The 23,427-nt window shown below is 37.4% G+C and overlaps 1 protein-coding gene across 8 annotated transcripts in view; it reads right to left on the reverse strand.

The window, feature by feature from the left end:
• The window catches only part of asic1b (acid-sensing (proton-gated) ion channel 1b), a 199,592-nt gene that overhangs the window by 3,659 nt on the left and 172,506 nt on the right, over nt 1–23,427 (reverse strand). For 7 of the 8 annotated variants that reach the window (XM_051907282.1, XM_051907281.1, XM_051907283.1 and 4 more), the window contains 8 exons: nt 21,709–21,859; nt 14,273–14,400; nt 10,959–11,109; nt 7,766–7,822; nt 7,368–7,521; nt 5,333–5,424; nt 3,180–3,259; nt 373–474 (listed from right to left, as the gene is read on the reverse strand). In XM_051907282.1, coding sequence (XP_051763242.1) covers nt 373–474; nt 3,180–3,259; nt 5,333–5,424; nt 7,368–7,521; nt 7,766–7,822; nt 10,959–11,109; nt 14,273–14,400; nt 21,709–21,859 — 915 coding nt within the window. Of the gene's footprint in view, nt 1–368; nt 475–3,179; nt 3,260–5,332; nt 5,425–7,367; nt 7,522–7,765; nt 7,823–10,958; nt 11,110–14,272; nt 14,401–21,708; nt 21,860–23,427 lie in introns of all 8 variants that reach the window. The other variant, XM_051907280.1, reaches the window with a different exon arrangement.

Raw genomic sequence — 23,427 nt, forward strand, 5'->3', positions numbered from 1 at the left:
AGTTTCATTTTGTGCACATCCAAGTTGCTATCTATGGAGATAAAAATGCATTTCAAATTCAGTTTTGTGTAAAAATGTCTGAACCTTTGTCAGTCAAATCAAATAATGACTCAAGATGATGCTAAAAAACATCATCACAATGTCAATGGAAGGTCGCGTTGCATTGTGGGCAACATCTGCTCTGTTGTAGTTGCATATAAAAAGTTGTTCATCTAGTTAAAAAACTGCATACTGTGCACAGTATACATACCGAATACTGCATACATAGTATGAGTATTATGGCAGTATGTATGCTATTCCAAAACATAGTCTTTATTGTCTGTTAGTAAGAGTTTATCGGTCAGCACAGATACTGATGTGATAGTTACTGACGTGACGCTTCACGTCGTCCAGGCTGAGAACAGCTCCTCGCTCATTGTTGTCTCTCCGCTGGTGTTTCTTCTTGGCGCAGCGACACAGTTTGAACTTGATCACCTGCAAAGAGAGAAAATACACCTGCACATTAGAACTGCTGTTCAGTTCACACTATTATATCTGCAGTAGGTGGTCATGTGGTAACGTGAGGTGTTTACAGATCAAGTCTTTAATCTCTCGATCTGCTCGTGGACATGATTTTATCAAACATGTTTGATATTTAGGATTTTAAATCGGGATGATTACGACTATGATTACGTCAGTTCTTTTACAATAGCCAATGAGAGAAGTGAAGCGCTTTTGAAATTGCGACCGTGAAACAAGCTGCTGCGCGGGTCTGTTGAACAGTAGAGATGGTGGAACGGCGTGTGGAGGTGTTGCAACAACAGTATAACGTGCTAGTATAACGTGTCTTTGAAAACATGACACAACCATATGGACAAAGAGAAGAGTTTGGGAGAAATTGCCTTGGTTTTGAACTTCTCCTTATGTGTGTAATGCAACCAGATTTCATAATCGGTTAGGATTTAAAAACTCCTGTAGTCTGTGCCCGGCTTAATTGAACAACTGCAGCAAATCAGAATGTAAACAAATACTTAAATTTAAATGCATTTGGTAGTAAATTATTTAATACAAATGTGATAACATCCGAAGATAACTACAGAAAAACATCCACTGAGATTAAGTTGTACATGGATGACATGGATGCATCCAACTAAACACTTGTGGGTTTTTTAGATATAAGGTTTTGCATATTGGTTCCAAAAGTAAAGCACACATTCAAAATAAACATTTTCCAGGAAGTCAACATTTTCTTCTGTCCTCAAATGCTGCTTTCTAGAGACAGACAGAACAATATGAAGATGCAGATCTGAACTTGTAACTGGGGCATTTCCCCCATTCCCCATGAGGGCCTCCTGACACACAGAACAACATGATGGATGGATGATGTTTGTTTGTTTGTTATTGGCTTTCAGCTGTCATGTTTCAGAAGTCAGTTTAAACCAGCTGGATTATACAAACACAAGTCCTGGAACTGACAGTATTTGTGCCTCATTTTCCTGCAAACGACGCCAGTTTCCACCTGCCATATCTGACAAGCTGTCTTCCATCTGTGTCCTAATGTCACTGGTAATACCCAGAGCCTGCCGTCGAGTCTGAACCAGACTCAAGGGGATATTTACGTTGAGTGTCAATTTATCAAAACTGTGGTGCATTGCTAAGTTTATTTATATTTTTCCACAAGAATGGTTTGGGTAAAGGATCCCCAACTGAAAGCATCTATTCTGGCATGATAAATCACTAAAAATGACTTAAATTTCTTAATTGCTAAATAACGACTTTCAATATGTTCCTCACGCAAAACTATCACAGTGCTTCAGAAGACTTGATCCCAGGCTTTGGTCACCACCTTCAAGTTCTCCCAAAAGGTTTGTACATCATAATCATAATTACAAAATAATGTGTGATTTCGGTCAGAATAAAATAAGTATTTTGGATGGATATTTTTTCTCTCTTATTATGAGGAAAATCAGGCATCAAAAAAACACCCCGAGTGGGAATGATGAGATTGTGCTTCATGAACATTCTGCTCAACATTGCTGAAGAAAAACAACATTAGGGTTAGTAAATTATAGCAGGTTTTTCATTTTTGGGTGAACTATGCCTTTCACATCTCAATGTGTCTCTTTTATCTTCCAGCAGAAACATCTTGAATGCTTGTGCCTTTGCTTTTTGTTCTCCACAGGCTAATATGAGTCTGCAGGGCAGAGGCGCAAGTCAGCACTTCCTGTAAAAGGTCACATGATCTGTTATCAATCACTGCCATACAGAGATACCCAAGGAGGGCCAGAGACAACAGACAAGAAAAATAGCTCTCCTGGCATCACCTCCCTGTTATTCCAGTCATATGTTTTGATGCGTAGCAGGTCTGGGTGTTTCACAAAGAATTTGCTGCTGATTTTACATTAAGCAAAATCATGAATACTGTGATGATATATGACTCAAGATGCACAGGTATTTTTCTATATTTTCAACATTTTGAATCAACTTGGTCCTATGATCAAAGAAACAAATACATAAATATAAAGATATACAGTGAAAATTGTCAAAAGGAGGAATATATTGCAATATTATACGTAACATCGCCCACCCAAGTGTGTAATACTTCTGCAGATGAGGCCGATGGTTATCAATCATCTTAAACAGAAGATCAGAGGACATCTTTGCAGAAGGTAGGTTGATTAAGATGCTAATGACAGAGTGTGTGCATGCACACTAAAATGATTTCTTCATAACGCCTGAGGCACAGCATCTGTCAACAACATTGAGTCCACGGCTCGCTTTGAATATAATTCTAGTAGTTTGCTTCTGCTCTGCTCTACTTGCTTGCCTGTTGAATCACCTGTTATCACACCCGATGACAATTTTCCCAATCAAAAGATAATTCCACACTTCGCCTTCAGGGTATTGATATCTCATAAGCAATCACATCCTGAGCAAAGGCTTGGTAAAATAATATTATATTTACACTCTGTTCATTCAGACTCTGATTGCGGCAAAGGGTCTTGAGTGGAAGAAAGCTCCAGTGTTAAGAGAGCACTGCTTTTGTGAAGGTCATATCAAACACAATTACAGGGGAGAGGAGAACATACGCCATTTTGAGTGACTGAGAAATTCCACAATTATTTCTGAAGGGTCTTTAATACATAAAAATAATAAGAAATAACAGGTGCAGGTTTAGATTTGAGTCATGGAGGTCTTACCTCATACAGATAGTCAAAGAGCTCCAGGACGGTTAAGATACTGGCCCCGATAAACAGCCCCATCTGTCCGCCAATGTCACCTGAAACCGTTTAGCTCAGTAATTAGCCACCTGAACACACTTTACAAGCTTTGCAGAATATAGTGTGTGGATGAATTGTAAAATTACAAGCTGCTCTCGTAGTTTTTTTATGTTCAAATTAGGGCTTTCAAACGATTTATTGCGATTAATCGCACACAAAATAAAAGTTTGTTTTTACATAATATGTGTGTGTTTACAGTCTATAATTATTATGTATATTTAAGTACACAAACATACATGTACATATTTAAGAAATATTTCCATGTATATACTGTATATATTTATATAATTTATATTATATATACATTTTTTATCTAATTAATTACATGATGTGGCGATTAATTAATCCCAATTTAATCGCCCATCAATTTTGGCTGAGAAATTAACCACAAAAGATAATTTGAAGTCATTATTGTGTAAAGCATCAAACAGACATCGCAAAAAGTAGCTTCAGAAAGATTCAACATAGGATTTATTACACATGAACTTTTGGACCATGAGGTTGAGTAAATGATGACTGAATTTTCATTTTTGGGTGAACTATACCTTTTTTTTATTATTATAATTAATATGGAAATATGAAATTATTATTCAAATAAAATTAGACTCTAAATAAGAAACTAAAACTGCCAGTAGGTGGCAGCAAATGTCTTAATGATTAAGTCGTTAATACATTCATTCGACTCATTCAAACGGCTGATTCATTCATTAAATGGTTCTCTTAGGCTTGTTGGACTTGAAGCGGTGCTGCACAGACCGATCGGTGTATGACATCAAAGTACCGTGAGAGCGATTAGAGAGCAGACGGCTCCATATGCTTTTGAATTGCTCTCGCTGTACTTTGATGTCATACACCGATCGGTCTGTGTCTGTGTCCAACAAGTCTTTAATGAATGGTCCGCTGAAACATTGGTATCACTCGGTTCGTTCAAAACGCAGATTCAGAAATGAAACACTGCTGTGCATTGCATGGAGATGAACAGTTGTGCTTTGTCTTTATATTTACATTGGCAAAACTGAACAAAATAGACAATAGTGTGTCTAAAATAACACAATATTAACTTCTTATTTACTGAACTGTTGTATTAAATCAGTATTGCATTTGCACTCGTTATACAGGATATGGGACAAAAACAGCACTCGTGTAATATTGCACTCATTACTCGTGTGATATTGCTTAACTCGTATGCTCTAAATATGAGAAAAATTCGAACAGGGACTTTTTTGCCCCCATATCTTGAATTTTAGGGACTTCATTACGCAGTGAGTTGTTGCTTTGCATCATATTCATCATCAATCAACTGTATGAAATGTCATATGAACTACATAGGTCTGTACCACTGATTCGAAACAAAAGATTTGTAAAGCTTCGAAGCTTCATGAAGCAGTTTTTTTTTTCAAATTGGCCATCACTAGATATTGTTGAATAAAGTCTTTATTTTGTTTAAAAAGTATTCTCGTCACTTTATAATATTAAGGTTGAACCACTGTAGTCACATGAACTGCTTTAAATATGTTTTTAGTAGCTTTCTGGGCACTGAAAAACAAAATTAACTTGCTGTCAATGGAGGCCTCGCTGAGCCATCGGATTTTATCAAAAATATCTTAATTTGTGTTCTGAAGATGAACGACGGTCTTATGGGTGTGGAACGACACGAGGGTGAATAATAAATGATATAATTTGCATTTTTGGGTGAACTAACCCTTTAAATTGACAGCCCTAATATAAATATAAATATTTTATATATGAATATAACAAATTTTTCTTAAATATATACATGCATGTGTGTATTTATATATACATCATAATTATACACAGTACACACATATATTATGTAAAAACAAACTTTTATTTTGGATACAATTAATCATGAATTGTATCCATGATTAGTGTCACTATAAGTAAGCAACTTTGACTTTCTAAAAAGTGAATCACTATGACTTCTTTTTGGGAGAGCTATTTTTGTAAACATTTATATTTTCACAGTGAAATAACCACTGGAAATGTCAAGGAATCAAATTATTCTGAGGCTTGTGAATTTATCTCTTGATGTCTGGGAAAATGTCACTCACCAAGAAGGCCAGCTAACTCGTAGGCTTTCTTCTGCTCGATGGTCTCGTAGTTCAGGGCCTCGAAGAAGATGTCCAACACTAGGATGTTTTCTCTAAAAAGCAGAACAGAAGGGAAAGGTGAGGACATCTCAACTGCACTTACTTCCACAACCCTCCCGATCCTTCACACCATCCCTCCAAGCATCGATCCACAATTTCTGCCAATTTCACAGCATTTCATTCTCTAATCTAGCACTGCTGTAAGCAGATGGTTGGAGTGGAGCCAGCAGAGACTTGGGGCTATTTTAGACACAGCTGGAGTTGAGTCTGAACGCCTCTGTAACGTTTCTGCACCTTCAAGCCCTGGTACTTCAGAGTTTATATCATAGCTAGAATGTACTGAACTTCTTAACTTCTTGGTTTTTATTAGGAACGTTTTCTACACATTCACTACAGATAGTGTGAAAGTTTAATTTTTGTCCCCACTGAACACACATTAAAAGTTTAATTAAGCTGCAGACGACAGCTGCAGTTATTTTATGAGTGTTTGCCCAAGCTTTTCAAAAATACCTGGAAGCCAAAAACAATAAAAAGGTTAGACTTAATGGTACTTTTGTAGCAGGTTTATCAAGGAATATTAATGAGGTGCTATTTTAAAACCAAGCTTTAAAAAACACCATCTTCCTCCTTTAAAACCCAGAGATTACATCATCTGAGTTCAAAACATCAGTCTCCCTGCTTTAGATTAATACATAACCCTATTACTGTCAAAGATAAGTAGATGAGATGGCAGATCTAAGATTACTTATGATTCATTTCCTAAATTTAAGAAACTATAGCAGAGATCTGATTTTGAGCCATTTCACTGGAAAGCCATCAATATCTTTGGGCACAAGCAGAAAACTAAATAGAGGCATTCAACCGTCGTCTTCAGAAGATTAAATTCCCCCAAGTTCTTCAGCAACTTCTCTTTTCCTGTTCTGAATGTAAAATACTGCAAATAATTTACAACGGTTCCACATGACTTCTCTTTTCATTTTATAAATGTAAATTACTGCAAATAGTTCTTCTCCATTCAGTTCACACAAATATAAGAAAAGGGTTTCATGAAAGTTTTGATTGTCACTCTTTTGTATAATTAGGCTGACAACAATTTCACAAATGAATGTGAAAGTCAACATGAAATGGCACAACACAGTGCTTTAAAGTAATATTTAACACGTCAGCTGAAAATGAAAGTCATTCTAGTTTCATACAAATTTTGGAACACAATTTTTTCCCTTAAGAATAACATAAACAGATGAATGATTCAAACATATATTAAATGCAAATTTCATGTTGACATTACATCAACACACCAAACTAGTATAATTGCCTGTTGAAAACAGCACCAAACTAACTTTCTTGACCTCGCTCTGTAAACTTAATTTGGATTCGTGTTGTTCCAGATGGTTGCGGATGTGGAGACATTTCCTGACATTTCTTGGCGTGTTTGTCAAGGCAGTGAAGTGTTACATGTCTGCCATGCTGTTGCCTGGGCTTTGAGCAGCTTTGATGATTGGCTGTCTGGATCTTGTGTGAGGGCAGACAAAGATCCCAGTTAATTACTGATGAGGCGCTAAACAGCTGCCAGTCTGGACAATTAAACATGTGAGGTGAAACATTTAGGGCATCACAAACAACCATAATCACATATTTAAACCTCACTAAATTTAGTTTATGCTTAAGAAGGAAACGAAAGAAAAACAAGTGCCAATGAGGTCAGAAAAATAAACTTATTTCAAGATATATTTTCTTATAACAAAGAGTTTTCCTAATTATGCTTAAGTAAATATTTCTCATTTTAAGTGTCTGCACAAAATTCATCTCGTTCAGATAATTAAGTTGCGCAGTGTCAGATTAGCAAAATTAACTGTTCTGGTTTAATGAGAATTTGGAGCTTGACAAGAGATATAAACCAATCAACAAATGTCTTGTCTTGGCCAAAACACTGATTGTTTTACTTGAATTTTTATATAATTTTGTAAGTAGCACTACAGAGACAAGCAAGACTCACGCAATGTACTGCTCCGACTTGTTGAACTTCTTGGCCAGGTATTTGGCGGAGGCTTTGCTGGGGATCTTGACGAAGGACAGCTCTTTGCCATAGCGTGTCATGTTGCAGGGCGTCTCGCACACGCAGTAGTCATTGTCTCTCTCCACCAGAAAATCTACAGCCAGAGAAAAAGACAGAACATTTCTCTTAACCTCAAAAATCCTGGATGGAAAACAATGGGACAGATGAAGAAGTTTAAAAAGGCCTGGGGAAGTGGGTAGAGAGGTTAGGAGGGGTCATAAATCGAGCTGTCCCATTGTGGCCTCAGGTTCAGCCATCTCTAATGAGGACTAGATGGGTTCAGCGAGGAAAACTGGCCTCTAGACTGAAAGGTTGGATGGAGGAGGCAGATTTCTTACCTAGAGCTGGATCTGCACATTCCTTATACTGCTCCGGAGTGCAATATGGAGCGTCTCCTAAAGACAGAGAAACAGAGACTATAAAGTGAAGAAAACTCAGAAACAGCAACAGTAAAATATCATTTTAATTTTATAATTGTTATCTCATGAAACCTGCCAAGGACATGTCTAGGTCAAATTTAACTCCATAATCAAAATAAATAATATTTTCCATTAAGAAAATTAAGCCTATTTTAGGGTCATAAGGTTTCTTATTTTGCGATTTGCATTTAATAAATATTAAACACATTTCCCCCCTCAAATCCTCATTGAGTGACAAGTTTGCTTGTCATTGTTATATTACATTTAATGGTGATTTTCATTAGATTCCCATCACTGTAATAAAGTTATGAAAATCATCTTGTCTGGACTAGAGCTTTGCACAGGCTTTAAACTTAAGCCCGAACCCGGCCCGTACCCGAGAACGTTTGACCTGACCCGACCGGTACTGTAAAAGTTTAAGCCCGAACCCGAAATCTGTCGCTGTAGAGATGTACCTGCATTATTGCTATCATAAGCCAAGACAGCTTTGTAAGACCCACACTGCATGTAAACACTGAACTATTTATTGGTTAAAACGACAAGATCATTGTACAATGCTTAAATAGAAACAAAATAATATTAAAGAGACACACAGAGACGGCAACACCACTATTTGACTTACTATCGTGCTTCATTTCATTCATATAGTTTGCACTCAATCATGTTATATATTGTACGATGTTTTAAACATTTAAATACACATCAAATAATACTACATGCGTATGATATAGGCAGTGTTTTAGATGATAGTAGACTGCTCTTGACAAAGCTGATTTCTGAGAGACGCGTCTATTTGATTTACGAACGCGCTGTGCTCATTTCATTCATAGAGTTTACACTTGTGTATAATATCATACTATTTTTAAAACATTTAAATATGTCAAATAGAAGAAAATGTGTATGATGTTGTATTTTAGTTGATACTCTTGATAAAGCTCTGATTTCTGAGAGACTGTTTGACTTGCGCTGTGCTCAGTTTACACTCATTCAGTTCACACACACACATTATTGCGTAGTAATTTTAGACGTTTGTGTATAATTTTGTGCTATATCCTGCCTCATCTGTTATGCAGCAAACACGAGGAGTGAATGTGTCTGATGAATATTTTCCCATTTATTCTGTAAAATTTGTAGTGCAGCTTTCCCTGCATTTGGCACTGTAACAAGTTTTCACTCAGTCATTTTTTGTCTTATCGCACTCATAGCTAAAGGTTTGAGTGTCGTGTGCTGCGTTGTGACCGAAAGAGAGTTCAAAAACAGAACAGAACAAAAACAGAACCAAAACAGTTCTGTTATTATATAAATTATATATAAATGTGTTCCCAAACTCGCACGCTCTTTTGGCCACAACACAGCAGACAGCACGCAAATCTTATATAGCCTACAAAGTTTTTTTTTTTTTGTTACAAACCCAAACTCAACCCGAACCTGAAGCTATTCAAGAAACCTTAACCCAAACCCAACCCGAAACCCGCAAGTTCTTCGGGACCCGGGTAGCAAACCTCTAGTCTGGACACAGTGATTAATTTATTATAATTATATATAACTATTTATTGAAATAAGCATGAATTAGGCATTGCAAAATAAAAAAAAAAAACTACATGAAAAAGTTATCTGTTTAAATTATGAAGTATACATACCATAGAAGTATTTGTGTGCTGCCTTTACATTATGCTGATGTCAGTATAGACACAAAAGAGAATTTTCATGACCTTATAACAGTAATGAGAATCTAATGATCAGAACCATTAAGAATAATGAGAATTACAAACAAACCCTAAGTAAAATGTCCACACTCATTACAGTGATGAGAAATGTGCTTAATTGTTATGCAAATAACAGTTACTATACAAAAAAATAATCTTAATAGTGCTAAAATAGGCTTCATTTTCTTCCTACATAAAGTATTTTCTCATTTTAAGCTTTTGAAATAAGACCTGAAAATGTTTTTGTGTGATTTACCCTTAAAGAAATGTGTGAGGATAAAGAACAAAAAGTGTGCCGTCGAGAGAGAGAGGAACACAATGTTCTGGCTAAAGGTGAAATGAAGCGGCCTCTGTCTGTCTGTTAATTAAAACGTGTCGCCGTCCATCACGCTGTTGTTATCAGCGCCGAACCTTCTCAAAAATCTGATTTCCTCCTTTAATTAATTTTATTTATTCAGGTCTTGAAGTTTCTTTGAATAGTTCAAGGACTTGCAGTGAGGAGAAGCGAGAGAAAGAGCTCATACAGTCGATGAGATGCTGAAAGAAAAACATGTCTAGACAAGGCAAGCTACTGAGGTAACAAAATTAGAACGTTCCCCTACAATAAACTTGCCAAGAAAGCTCCTGTCAAAATCAATAAAGTTGGCTACAAATCTCTAGTTATAATAAACAAAATTGTCTAACAATGTTGTCCGCTTGCAGTGCAGACAGCTTTGTTGATTATAACCGGTTTTGTCACGCCGCTCGCAGTGTAGATGGTGTTTAAGATACAGCAAATCACTGTTTGACGCAGTTCAGATCTAGTTAATGACAGAGTCTTTAGAGATGATCAGAGGGTTGTATTTCAAACGGATGTGCAGAGCTCAGTGGGGTGCTGGTTTCTAACAGGGCTGCATGAAATTATGGAGTTAAAATCCTCTTACTTTCGCTAAGCCAAAAACTAGAAACTAGAATTAAAGCAAGACGTGCTAAACAGCTTTGGGAGCACAGGAAGGGTTTGAAATCATCAGAGGCTTAAAAAAGCAACTGCTTGAAAACATTTCATTCTGAAAAGGAATAACAAGCTACAAAATATGAGCCATTAATTTATTTAACTGGTGGCAAGAACACACTAAAATAGAGACGAGCTAAAAAGATGAGACTTTGTGAGATGAGGTTTCGTATCAAACATAAAACCAGGTCATTTATTCTAGTTAAAGATTTTAAGATGGTTTAACTGAGAATTAGGATACAGAATAAAACCAAAAAGAAATATTTGGAGAAATATTTATGCTTAAATTTTGTTAAATTTATATCTTTTTGTGCTCACAAGAGAATAACACAGAAAACCAGATGTGACACGATCATGTGTGCTGTGTAATAGACCTTTTGCATTTCTGTGTGTGTGTGTATGTTTGTTTGTTTACCGGGCATGTGCACCATGCGGCAGTTGCAGTTCTCCACCAGATAGCGCGTCTCGCAGTCGATGCGGCAGGCGGTGATACTGTATGTGCTGAAGAATTCAGAGTCCATGGGTGTCGACTTGCAGTCACCCCATGGAGGAGGAAGATATGTCAGCTACATGACAGAAAAGAAGGAAATGGCAACAGAGAATTACTGTTTCGATCTTAGGTGAATACTTTATAATAAATTAAAGTGCAATCACATCACAAAACAGCTCTACATAGGCAGCAACACAAATATTGCTCCTCGCATGAAGTGTGCAGGAGACTCAATCACAATTGCTATCACATGTTCCTAACAGTTTAACAAAATAATGAGCATAAAAATTCACATCTACAACTATTTTTTATCAATATATTTTAAATATTAAATGAAATACTGGAAATTATCCACCTTATTTTCTATATAAGACTAGGAGTGGCCATAAACACACTGGTTTGTAGCTCAAATAGTTACTGTTTATTGCACTTTGTTATTCTTCTAGTTATTTACCTATAGCGGCAAATGAATCGGAAGTCTTGTACATTCACTGGAAATAGCAGTAGTGACATTTCTCTCAATTTTTCAAACTGAGCACATGAAAAAGCATTATTTTACATGTGATGCTGCCTTTGACCAAACAAAGTATCTCGAAAGGCTGCATAATGCAGCCTACATTTTGGGACACAATTATGTCTAGGTAGGCAGCTCACTTGGTTTTTGACAACACTATAATCCCTGAAGACACCTCACTATCAGCTTAAGAAATGCACACACACACACCATAAAACAAATGCTGCATATGTGCTAAAAATACACACACAAACTCCAGACACAAAAGGTAAGATGAGTTAATGCTTTACATAACTGCATATGAATTCACCCCTCAACACTACCCATAAACTTCCTACATAAAACCTTTAAGCAATGTTTCAGTTTCAAAACAACGCAAGCTCTACTGACAGCATCTGACATGTTGACTTTGCTTCGAAACCCAGTAAGCTGCCAATATAGGCAGCATTTCAAGGTAGAAGGTGGCATCATTGTGCTGCCTTCTAAGATACCTGGCTTCAGCATGTATCCAATCCTACAATGCACTGGGCTCAGTGAAAAAAAAAAAAGACTTAAAAATAGTTCAGCCTAATTACATCTGGCCAAAATTTCTGTGTGAGATATGTATTTTTTAGGCTTATTGGAGTATTGCCTTGTTAGCTTGGCAACATGTCAAACTCTGAACTGTACAGCATTACTTCACCTGCTTTCCACAGGTACTAATAATGCCATATTGACTGTGTGAGGTGAATATCAATGACTTAAATGAATCTGGCATATTCTGTAGAAAGCTTCAGCAAACAGAAAAGTGTTTGCAATTAAAAATGATAGTGACTTAATTTTTAGTAAAGAGCATTGAAGTTGGTTAAAAGAATAGCTCTGTCCACATCACAGCAATAACGATAACGATATAGAGAAACGATATTGTTGGGATCACTTTCAGAACGATTTTTTTTTCCAGCTGTTGAACGATAAAACACTGACAATCAGAATCCGTTCTAATTTAAGGGCTCGCACATTTAAAATGGCAGACAACATTGCGGATGAGTTATTTGCCAAGGTCCAGAAAAAGCTAACACTGTTTGACTAGTCAAACCCCCTTTTCAAGGATACTTTATGGAAAACAATCGGTCATACCCTCTGAATAATGTATTAACGTTAAGATCATTATGCCAGACTAGCAAACAGTGTAACATAAAATTACCTCAGGTATCCAGCGCTAGTTTCAACAACATTTTCTTGCTTCCTTTGAAGTTGCAGTGAAAAAGACTAGGCGTTTTTTTAATTCCTCTATATTGACTTCATCAGCTAAATTCACTGTTAGATTAGATCGATTACACTAGCTATTCACTCGAAACATAGCATGCTGAGGACATCTGCTGGTTAAAGCCGTGTAAATGCAACAAGAACAGCAGAAACATGTTGTACACACTTGGAAACCGCAGAATAAACAGACCATTATCGTTTGTTGGTGTGGACACAAATATAGTTATCATTATAGTTATCGTTCTTGGTGTGAACGGGACTTTACAGGCATTATTTGATTAAGTGAAGTTGATTGACTCACGTTAACTCAGATGTTAATGTAAACATTATTCGATCTGCTCCTGTCTGCCCAGGACAATCTGAGCATCACATCCATTAGTAAATACACCTGTCAATCCCAAACGCTGACTGTGTGAACCATGACGAGAGCGACAGACAGAGATGGATGTTAATCCCGTAAAAGCCAGTGACATTGAATCTTGTTGATGCATCTGGAGACGCAGGCCTGATCTTTGTGTAAGAGGAAAATAAATGAGGGGAAATGTTACTGAAATCAATCCACCACACATGGGAGACGCAATGACCTCCAATTACAAGGAGCAGGGAGCCGTCTGTGCATATCAACCACCTTTCTGTCTGTCTGTAGCGAGTCAAGATCTTCAGCCCGTCTCTTTGACGCTTATTTATCGATCACATACGCCTGGATTTCACCTCTTTCTTTCTCTCACAGAAACAAAGCTGCTGTTCCTATTTTATGATGTGGCCTTCATGAAAATTATACATGGATTCTGAGAATCATATAAATAAAAAATAATATTTATTCCAGACAGCAGGGTCGACCTCTGTGTCGGCCGTTTGCTCTCCTTTAGAAATCAAATCATGCTTGTGGTTGTGGGAGATGAAATTTCTTCTTGGGTGAATCTCAAAGCTGTATCTAACCTCATAACCAAACAAAAAACAGGAAACTATGCTTTGAATAGTGAAAATTAAGCCTATTTTATGACCACAAGATTTTTTTGAATAGTGAAAATGAAGCCTATTTTATGACCACGAGATTTTGCATTTTTACTTTATTCTCATTACCAAAATGTGAAGAATTGTTGGTCTCATTATTCCCAAAAATATTGTGTACTGACTTATTAAAGGCAGTATAACAGCTACTACCATGATATATGAATACTTTACGTAATATATAGTAATGAAAAATTGATGCTGCTTTACAGTGATGAGAATTTGGGCTGAAAATTGCTTCATTTGCATCAAAATAATGTCATTATGCCAATCAGAATTTTCTAAAATGGAGTTGTGCTAATTCACATTAATGCAATCAAAACAAAACAAACAAATAAATGAATAAAAACAAGCAGCTGTAGAGACCAAAACCAAACACTCAAACATCAGACTGACACCATCGCAGTCCTGTGCGTTTTGAGATGAGTCCAGCACTGAGAAATTTACAAAAAGAACAATCATGTGGTACCCGCTGTTCTTGGCAGGAGACGAACGTCTGGAAGCCTGGAGCCACTCCGAATCCCAGCTGATCGATGAAAGGCGGTTCATCCTGCGTGTGGATCTGGACTTTGATTCCTGCCTCGAACGACGTCTCATCTGAGAGAGAGAAAATGAGACAAAAAGACTGAGACATGTACTCAACGCAGGTCTCTCAGAAGAACAGATGATATCAGATCAGATGGGCTGCTCTTTCAGATTATCACTGCATAAAACAGACTCAAGTTCAACCCAAGAGTGTTTTTTTATTGAAAAAGTAAAAGAGGATTGTATGAAGAAAGTCACTGGTGTGACTACTGATTAGACAAACTAAATTCAAACTAAGAACCCAAAAAAAGCACGACTTCTACAAAAACATGACATAATGTGATTATAACAGTAAAACAATGCAATAATGCAAGTTTAAACATTCAATATTCAACAAGTGATGTTTGCAAATATTAGGAAACCACTGGGAAGTTAAAAACACCACATGACAATAAAACTTCGATAGAGAAATGTCCCACATCCAATATGAATAAAAACAGCATGTAAGACCATAACAATATGTAGCAATTGAGATAAAACATTGTGCATAAAGCAACAAAAAAGCTTAGTTTAAAGGGGTCATGAACTGTGTTGTTTTATAATATTTCCTGGGGTGCACTTATAATGTTAGTATGCTTTTTACATCAAAAATCATAATTTAGAAATAAAAGGCATTTTACCTACCCTGACTTCAGCCCTCTGATTTGAATGCTCTGTTTTAAGGGGCGTGTCTTCTGTGAGACTTCAGTGTAAATGCCCACTGCTGTGATTGGCTAACATCTTTGCCTATGAAATAGCTAAGTATTACTCTCTCGAAAACTTTTAGCACATTTTTATTATTACAGCTCTCAAGATTAACTAATCATGAAAAGTGTTGATTATAGCATTACATTTAGTTCTATGACTATATTTAGATTGTGTCATGAAAGGCTGCAGTGATAAACAGCCGATCACAGATATTGTTGAGCACATGAAAGCAGTGATCTCATCATTGCAACTCAATTTCTACACACTAACGAATGCTTTCATCATAACTAACAGTGCAAACTCGATGTAACTAAATAAAATGGGAGTTTTGGAACTTCAGAACTTTGTCACTGATAAAATCACCCTGTTTGATTGACAGCTCCAGCGATTGTAAAGGCAGCGTTCTTTGACCGCTTTCTATATATAATTTAATCACCGTTTAAATAACATCTTATTTTCATCCTACTAAGAGAAACAATGTGAAGCTGACCGTTTAGTCACTAGTTTGATTTACTGACACATAGACAAAGAACATCTGACTGTACATGAATAATTACATATCAGATCAGGCATTAGAATGAACACAGTTACTTACATGCTGTTTCATTACTGTCGAGCCCATATCATAGAAGTCTGTTTGCAAAGCCTGCGCCGAAATGTGATTGATTTACCAAAGAATCCACAATGAAAAGTACCGAATACAAATAAATAAAGCTCAACTAAGACATTCACATTGTTGAAAATAAATAACTATATGCCTAGCATTAGTATCCTTTGAAAGGTAATGATATTTTTAGTATCACTCTTCTCTCCTTCATCTCACTAACGCGCCAGTGGGTGGGGCAAACATTGCAATGATGAAGTAGGCGTTGATTTCTTCTGCGGAGGCGGCGTTTCACCTATCTATAGATAGGCACATTCCAGGATCAGCCGTTCGCTGAGCCTGGTGTCAATAAAAGCTTTTATTGGACTAACAAGGAAGTTTTCAGTTCTGAAACTTACAGGATATTCTTATAGTACGATGACCTTTTATATATCAAAAGCTCAAGGAAAAGTTGATTTCTCAATTCATGACCGTTTTAAACATTTGGCTCTAAACAAGAGACAATTGCAGTCACAGTTTTTAGGCACAACACAAATTAGTAAACAGGAAATCAACAACAATTTTCAAAAAGACATTAGACAATATGAATAGAGAACAAACCAAAAACAAACGTTAAAAAACAGTTACACCGGCAGAAAAACAGACTAGTCTCAAAATATTTCAAACAACTATAATATTTTGACATTTAGCAATGTGTTTTACTCTCAGACTGTAAACAGGAATAATCTTCAGGTTTCTCTACGGACAGCTGAGCAAACACTTTTGAGGGTGTTAGAGCAGATTACAGGCTGCGTTTGACACTACCCGGCCTCATTTAAATACTTTAAATCAGCATATTACAATCTGAATGCTGGCTTTCTTCCACAGCCTGCTGGATTTTTATTCAGTCAACAAATCGGTCCACATGTGACAGTACTAATGACTATTGTTACAAATGCAGTTTCCAAGCACATTATCTATGAGCGCAGAGAGGAGTTACAGACGTCACCCACCTGCTTTATTGCCATTTTTCCCTTTTAAACATCTGCTTAATGATCATTACAACACCAACAGAATAACATGGGGGAAATTATACAGCCAACCACAGTAAACTCACAGATGCCCTGTTTAATGAATTGTATATTAGCAGATCATCTGGAGAATCATCCAGCAAACAGAATTAACTCATAGTTTGCAGTCAATAGCAGGCCTTGCTAAACTCAATCCTGGGTTTGTAATTAATCCTGACTAGTCAGGCTTCAAGGTTTTACACTGAAAACCCTGGGCCAATGTTCTTATATAATTACAAAATTGGACAAGTACAGGACAAGATGAGCATTCAACCTGTTTTAATAACCATTTGCCTGAGGAAAGGTCGGAACATTTGGTGAAGTCAAAGTCTGAGACCATTTAAACCATTTAAAATTTGATACAAAATGAAGACTTGACTCCCTCCTCACCTTTCAACATTTTAAACTATTTTCCTCAGATGCTGAAAGTGAAAAAAAAAAATGAGTGAAAGTTGCTGTGAAGCTCATGAATATTTATTTAGGCAAGAAATAGCCAGTTTATGATTGGTTGCTTGATGCTAAACGCCTTGCTAAAACATTCTAGCACAGCATTGCTTCATGTTGTACCCCTTTGGTATCTAATTCAGGGTTAGCAGGGCTTCATAACCCAGGGTTAAAAGCGTGACACATGTATTAACTCAGGGTTAAAAAGACGTTAACCCTGGGCTAAGTGTAGAGGGAAAAGCCTTAGAGAAGAAACAGTGCAGTGCAGAGTATCTGAAGGAGCCTGGCATTGTCAGGATTTCGAGACAGCTGCTCTGTAATTATGGTGAAATCCAGTCAGCTGTGGAAAAGATTTCAGGACAGCGCTCACCCGAATAACCAGAGAGCTGCTTGCAGGATGTGATTAGATATCTGAGAACTCAGAGAGCACCTGCCGTGTGGAGAAATTTGAAGGGGCACGAGCAGAACTCCTCGGGAAATCACAGCATTATAAAAACAATCTCGGTAAATGTCGGGCGGTGACACAAGGCAGGTGTGCAGGGTTTCCCATCTACCCCCTCTCTCTTTTCAATTACAGAGGTGTTGAGAAGTTAAACCGGTCCCGCTGAGAGACAGCCACGAGTGAGTTTCACTTCCAAGTCTGGATGTATCGCATCACGATTAATTGGCTTGCAGACCTGCAGCTGTAACATGTGTTTGTATATTTGCCATTTTCTGATCAATAGGATCCAGCCTGACGTCACTTTATGCATCTTGAGTGCTAAAAAAAAACGATTGAACTTTACCGGAAAGGTCACAGACGTTTTCTCCTCGCAGCATTCTGACCTTCAGCCGGAAAACATGTCCAACGTCTGCTGTTGTTGTTTACTGCAGTGTTGTGCTCTTTCGTTTTTTTAAGGCTCAGTCTGATAAACTGTTCTGCTGGGTGTTGAACTGGTTTTTATTGTGTGTCTAGAGCTCTGTTCCAAAAGTGAGCTCCCTACCTAGACAGCATTTTAAGAAGTCAAAGGCATAGTTATGAATCCTTCTAAGATACCATATTTTGGCCAAAATATTTGTCTTACTTTCTTTAAGGCAACATCGTCTGTATTATTATTCCAGAATAAACTGTAACAAGCTCAGTGAAAAACAATTAACTATGGCCGACAAGTCAGGACAAAGTCAGGATTAGTTCAAAAATTAGCCCAAGCTTTACTCACCTTCAAGCCATCCTAGGTGTATATGACTTTCTTCTTTCTGATGAACACAATCTGAGATATATTAATAAATATCCTGACGCATCCGAGCTTTATAATGGTAGTGAACAGGGGTCACGAGTATGAGCTGAAGAAAGTGTCTCCTTCCACATCCATCCATCATAAACATACTCCACACAGCTCCGGGGGGTTAATAAAGGCCTTCTGAAGTGAAGCGATGCGTTTGTGTAAAAAAACATCCATATTTAACAAGTTATGAAGTAAAATATCTAGCTTTCCTTATTCAACGTACAAAGAAAGTGTAAAACTCTTGCAGTTCAAAAAGTTTATGCTACGTCCTACACCTTCCTGATTAAACTTACGGAAAAAGTGTAACTGACGCGACGCCACTTTCTTCGTAACTTGAATACAGAAGGCGGTCTGGCAGAAGCTAGTCATTTTACTTCATAACTTATTAAATATGGATATTTTTCTTACACAAACACATTGCTTCACTTCAGAAGGCCTTTATTAACCCCCCGGAGCCGTGTGGAGTACGTTTATGATGGATGGATGTGGATGGAGACACTTTCTTCAGCTCTTACTCGTGACCCCTGTTCACTGCCATTATAAAGCTCGGATGCGTCAGGATATTTATCAGAAAGAAGAAAGTCATGGCTTGAAGGCGAGTAAAGCTTGGGCTAATTTTCATTTGAAAGTGAACTAATAATTTAAGATACCTCATTTTGGCCAAATCCTTGGTCTTTGTTTATTTAAGGCATAAAATGGTTTAATCTAATAAAAAACACTATTTAGCCTATAGTTGTATCAACATTAGCAACACGCTAACATTGAAACTTCATTGAAATAAAGTCGAGTTGAGCATTTCAAATCAGTTTGTACTTCAGATAGGATGCTGCCTTAGAAGGCAGCTGTCTATGTAGGGCATACAAACTAGGTTTTGGAACAGAGCTAATGTGCAAGTGTGTTTGTGTGTCTATGCCCGCTAGCGGTATTTTCATGGATTTGCATTGATTCTGTCCCTTGCGGTGAGCTTAACAACATCATTTAACAGTCTGTTCAGTTTAACCTGTTGATTAATATTAAATTCAGAGCCCCAGTCTAGCAAACACAGTTTAATCCTAAACTAAACCCTCATAAGCAGATTATTGACGTTTAGACGGCTCAGGTCATGCTGATTTTATGCAAATCTGCCTGGAAGAATGAGTGCGATCCCAAGAGTTTCAGCTGGAATCGGAATCAGGAGTGTAAAACTAGAGAACTGATGGTCTGATGGATAAACATCTGAAAAAGATCTTTCTTTCCTCAGGAGACTGAATGGTTCCACCTAGGCCCTGTTTATACCTGGTATTAAGAGGCGTTTTGGTCGATGGGATCACAAGTAGATGAGGGAGACACATACCCGTTTACACCTGGGGCCTCATGTATAAAACTTTCCATAGATTTTATTCTAAAAGTGTGCATACGCACAAAAGCTAGATTTGCAGATTTATAATAAAACCATGCGTACGCAAGAACCTGCGCAAAATTCCCTTTATAAAACCCAGTCAGCGGAAGATTGTACGTACATGCACCATGTTTTTCTATGCATAACGTCATCTGCATATCATTTCCATGCACTCCCATCCACGTGATACCATGTTTAACGGTACAAGACATTAGGCAAATATGACATATGGACTATGTGCTGTCACATTACATTGCTAAAAATCATTCAACTGACTGTGACGCTGCACTCGGGATCATTAATATTTACGCCCTCAAAATTTGCATATACCAACCCATGTTCTAGGCCAGGCAGTTTTAACGTGGACCTTCACAGACAAATCATTAGAAGTTCTGCAGGTATTGTGAGGAAGCAAGCAAGGACAATGCGAAAATGGCAGATCATGGATATAAATGTTATGTTCCAGGCTGTGCAGGGGATGTGAGCTCTTTTTATACCCTTCCCAAAGAACAGAACTGTCAACGGGCGGGGTTGATGTTTATCTATAACAGGATACCGCACCAATTTAATTCAAAGTTGTTAGTTTGCTCTGTCCATTTCACCACTGACAGTTTTTCTAATCTGGGACAATATCAAGCAGGCTTCGCTCAGCATTTGATACTGAAGAAGGGGGGCAATTCCAACTATATTGCCATTACAACCCCTACCGCAAGCAGTAAGTAGTGATTTTATCCACTTCTTGACTGTTGAAGCCATTTCTGTTTAAATTGAAAGTTTCTTAGCGAGCTAACAACATTAACGATAATTTACCCTGTGTTGTCGAGATCGAACACAAGATGCTAGTACAGTAACGTTAACCATAGCTAACTAGCAAGCTTCAAGTAACTAGTGTAGATAACTAAATAGTATGATGACCTATTTACGCAGAGGTTATTATTTCCTGCCTGTGTTGTCATATAAATCTACAAAATACAACTGTAGATACATCTAAATTATAATTTAGACTATATTTCATCAACAACACATAACTCAGGAGCTAACTATGTTAGTTTGGTTGCTTACAGATAGTTCACTCACTCCTTCTAGCTAACGTGATGACCTCCACCACTTCAGTTGAATTGATTGTCATTTGACAAGGCATCTAGTCAATTTATTAAAATATTTTTTTGTTTGAGAACTGAAATATGATTATTTTGCACGCTTGTATTTCAGAGTACATCACAGTTCCTGCGTACAAATGTAGGCTGCCAAACAGATGATCCTATCGTTTTATCTAAGGGAACACAACTGTCTTTGAAAACAATGAGGTCCCACCTTTGAAGCAAAGGTAATGATACTTATTATTAAGTGTGTATGTGCTGCGTTATAAGGACAGATTAATTGTGTACTATTATTAATGGTAATCTTGCTTAGTGTGGTGAGTCAGCTGCTATTTGCAGTTCTATTCATAATCATCAGGATCCGACCTGTGAAACAGCCAATCAGAGCAGAGCTCAATATTATTATTCATGACCGTTCCAAATAAGGTAATAACAGCCCATTTCATTCTAGGGACAAATCCTAGGGTTGTAAAAGGACATGTAAAACCGTATCTGGAGAATTTTTGCCACATACCTTCTATGTAGACACAATTTAAAATATTGTATCAGTGCATTCTATGGCACCTTTAAACAAATCCAAATCGACCACAACTTATCTTAATACCAGGTGTAAACAGGGCGAAAGATGAAATGCAAGTATCAACTTAATCTCTGGCGTCTCTTCTACAGTTCTTTAGGAGATGTAAAAGCAGACAAAAATGAGGCCATTGTTTACATTTGTGCTGGTCAGTATGATGGGATCTCATCTAAAACAGAGAAGACACATGAGATTACTGGGGTTAATGAGTCGTACCAGTCTCTCCCCACACGGGCAAGTACTCGTCCTGCTGGATATCCAGCATCAGCTCCAGGCCATTTCCCATCCCTCCCTTCATAGTCACCAGCAGTGGCCGTCCGTCCTGTCCAGAGTTGAAGGTGTAGCATTTTCCATAGCGTGTGAAGATCTGAAATAAACAGAGACAATTGTTTATTAACAACTGTTTGCTCAAAATTAACGTTGATTTTCTAGTGATCACAGCCACATTAATTCATCAAATGCTCATCAACATATGTGGAATTATTATAAATAAATGATCTAGTTATTAATACAGTTGAAGTGTTCGATCAGAGCATATTTCACAATCATATTCATTAAAGTTAGAGTTCAAAGGTGCTTCACAACAGGAATGACCCAGTTGCACTTCCCGCTAAAATCAAAGTCTTATAAGGCAGGTTTCGGGAAATCGTTTGATTAATTATAGAGCATCTCTAACTCGTGACGTGATCTACACTCAGGGAGAGGGACTCATGCCGACAGTCTTAATTGAAACTGAACTAATGGACATCTAATCAGATCACAGACAGCAGGATATGGAGAACATGGCGTCTCAGAAACACAACCACTCCTCGCTGTGGGCGCACCTGATTACCATCACAGACAAATGAGAAATTGGAGGAAATGAAACAGCCACATCTTTAGGGAACGTAGTAACAAAAGAAAACGGCAGCAGCTCACCAGGGAATCGCATCTCAGAAAGAAATGCAACATGTGTTACAGACAGCTTTTTCTTTGAGATAGACATCTCTCAAAGCCACTGAAAGATGTGTCAGATATCGGTTTGTGTGTGATGAATGAAATGCTGCAGACAGACAGATGAATGGTTGATTCAGCCAATATACACATACACATATTCACAGATGGAGCATTTATACACATCCTGGCGAGGACAGCAAAAAGAAAAAAGATTCTGTTTTCTATGGCCATGTACACACTATAGCGAAATTTGGTTGTCAGTTCACCTTTTAGTGCTTAATCCTGTTCTGTACACACACAGTTCAGTAAAACACGAGAGTGACAACCGCATTCTACAACCGAATTAACTCCCGAAAAATACAGGTAGTATGCAGTGCGTACAGAACCAAACTGAACAATTAGTTGCTAATGACTTTTTTTAACGTGCGTGCGGTGAATCACAGGGAAAGCAGTACGAGCCTTTACTCATTCGTGTTGCCAGATCTTGCTAAAAAAAAAAGAAAAGAAAAAAAAAAAGGAAACAAGAACCCATAATAAACCGAAATAAATCCAAATACTTTATGCTGAATATAAGACCAAAATATCACGACTCGTGTCTGCTCACTTTAATAACTCCATAAACCTGGTCACTCTATGAGTCGAGCTTAAACGACAAGCCCAAAAACGTTTATAATGATTGATCATGGCAACACAGTGTGAAACAAAACATGATGCCTCCGTCGACAGTGTTTAGTTAAACTGCTGAAAATAACGAGTGTTTTGCCACTGTAATATTACCTTCTTTGGTCACAATAATGGATACCAAACACACAAGACACCAGAATGTTGCTATGGTTTCCAAGCTGTCAATCATCACAGTTTTGTGTTCTGAGTCATTTTCTGTACACATGTAATGATAATTTAGGAGATTCACTCCTGCATTTAAATGCAGTTGTCACACCTGAAACTTACAGTGTGTACATGGCCTATGAGATTCTACACATCCATGAGTCAATGACT

This window comes from Ctenopharyngodon idella, chromosome 10 (genome assembly GCF_019924925.1).
Source record: "Ctenopharyngodon idella isolate HZGC_01 chromosome 10, HZGC01, whole genome shotgun sequence".
In the NCBI taxonomy this organism is placed as follows: Eukaryota; Metazoa; Chordata; class Actinopteri; order Cypriniformes; family Xenocyprididae; genus Ctenopharyngodon; species Ctenopharyngodon idella.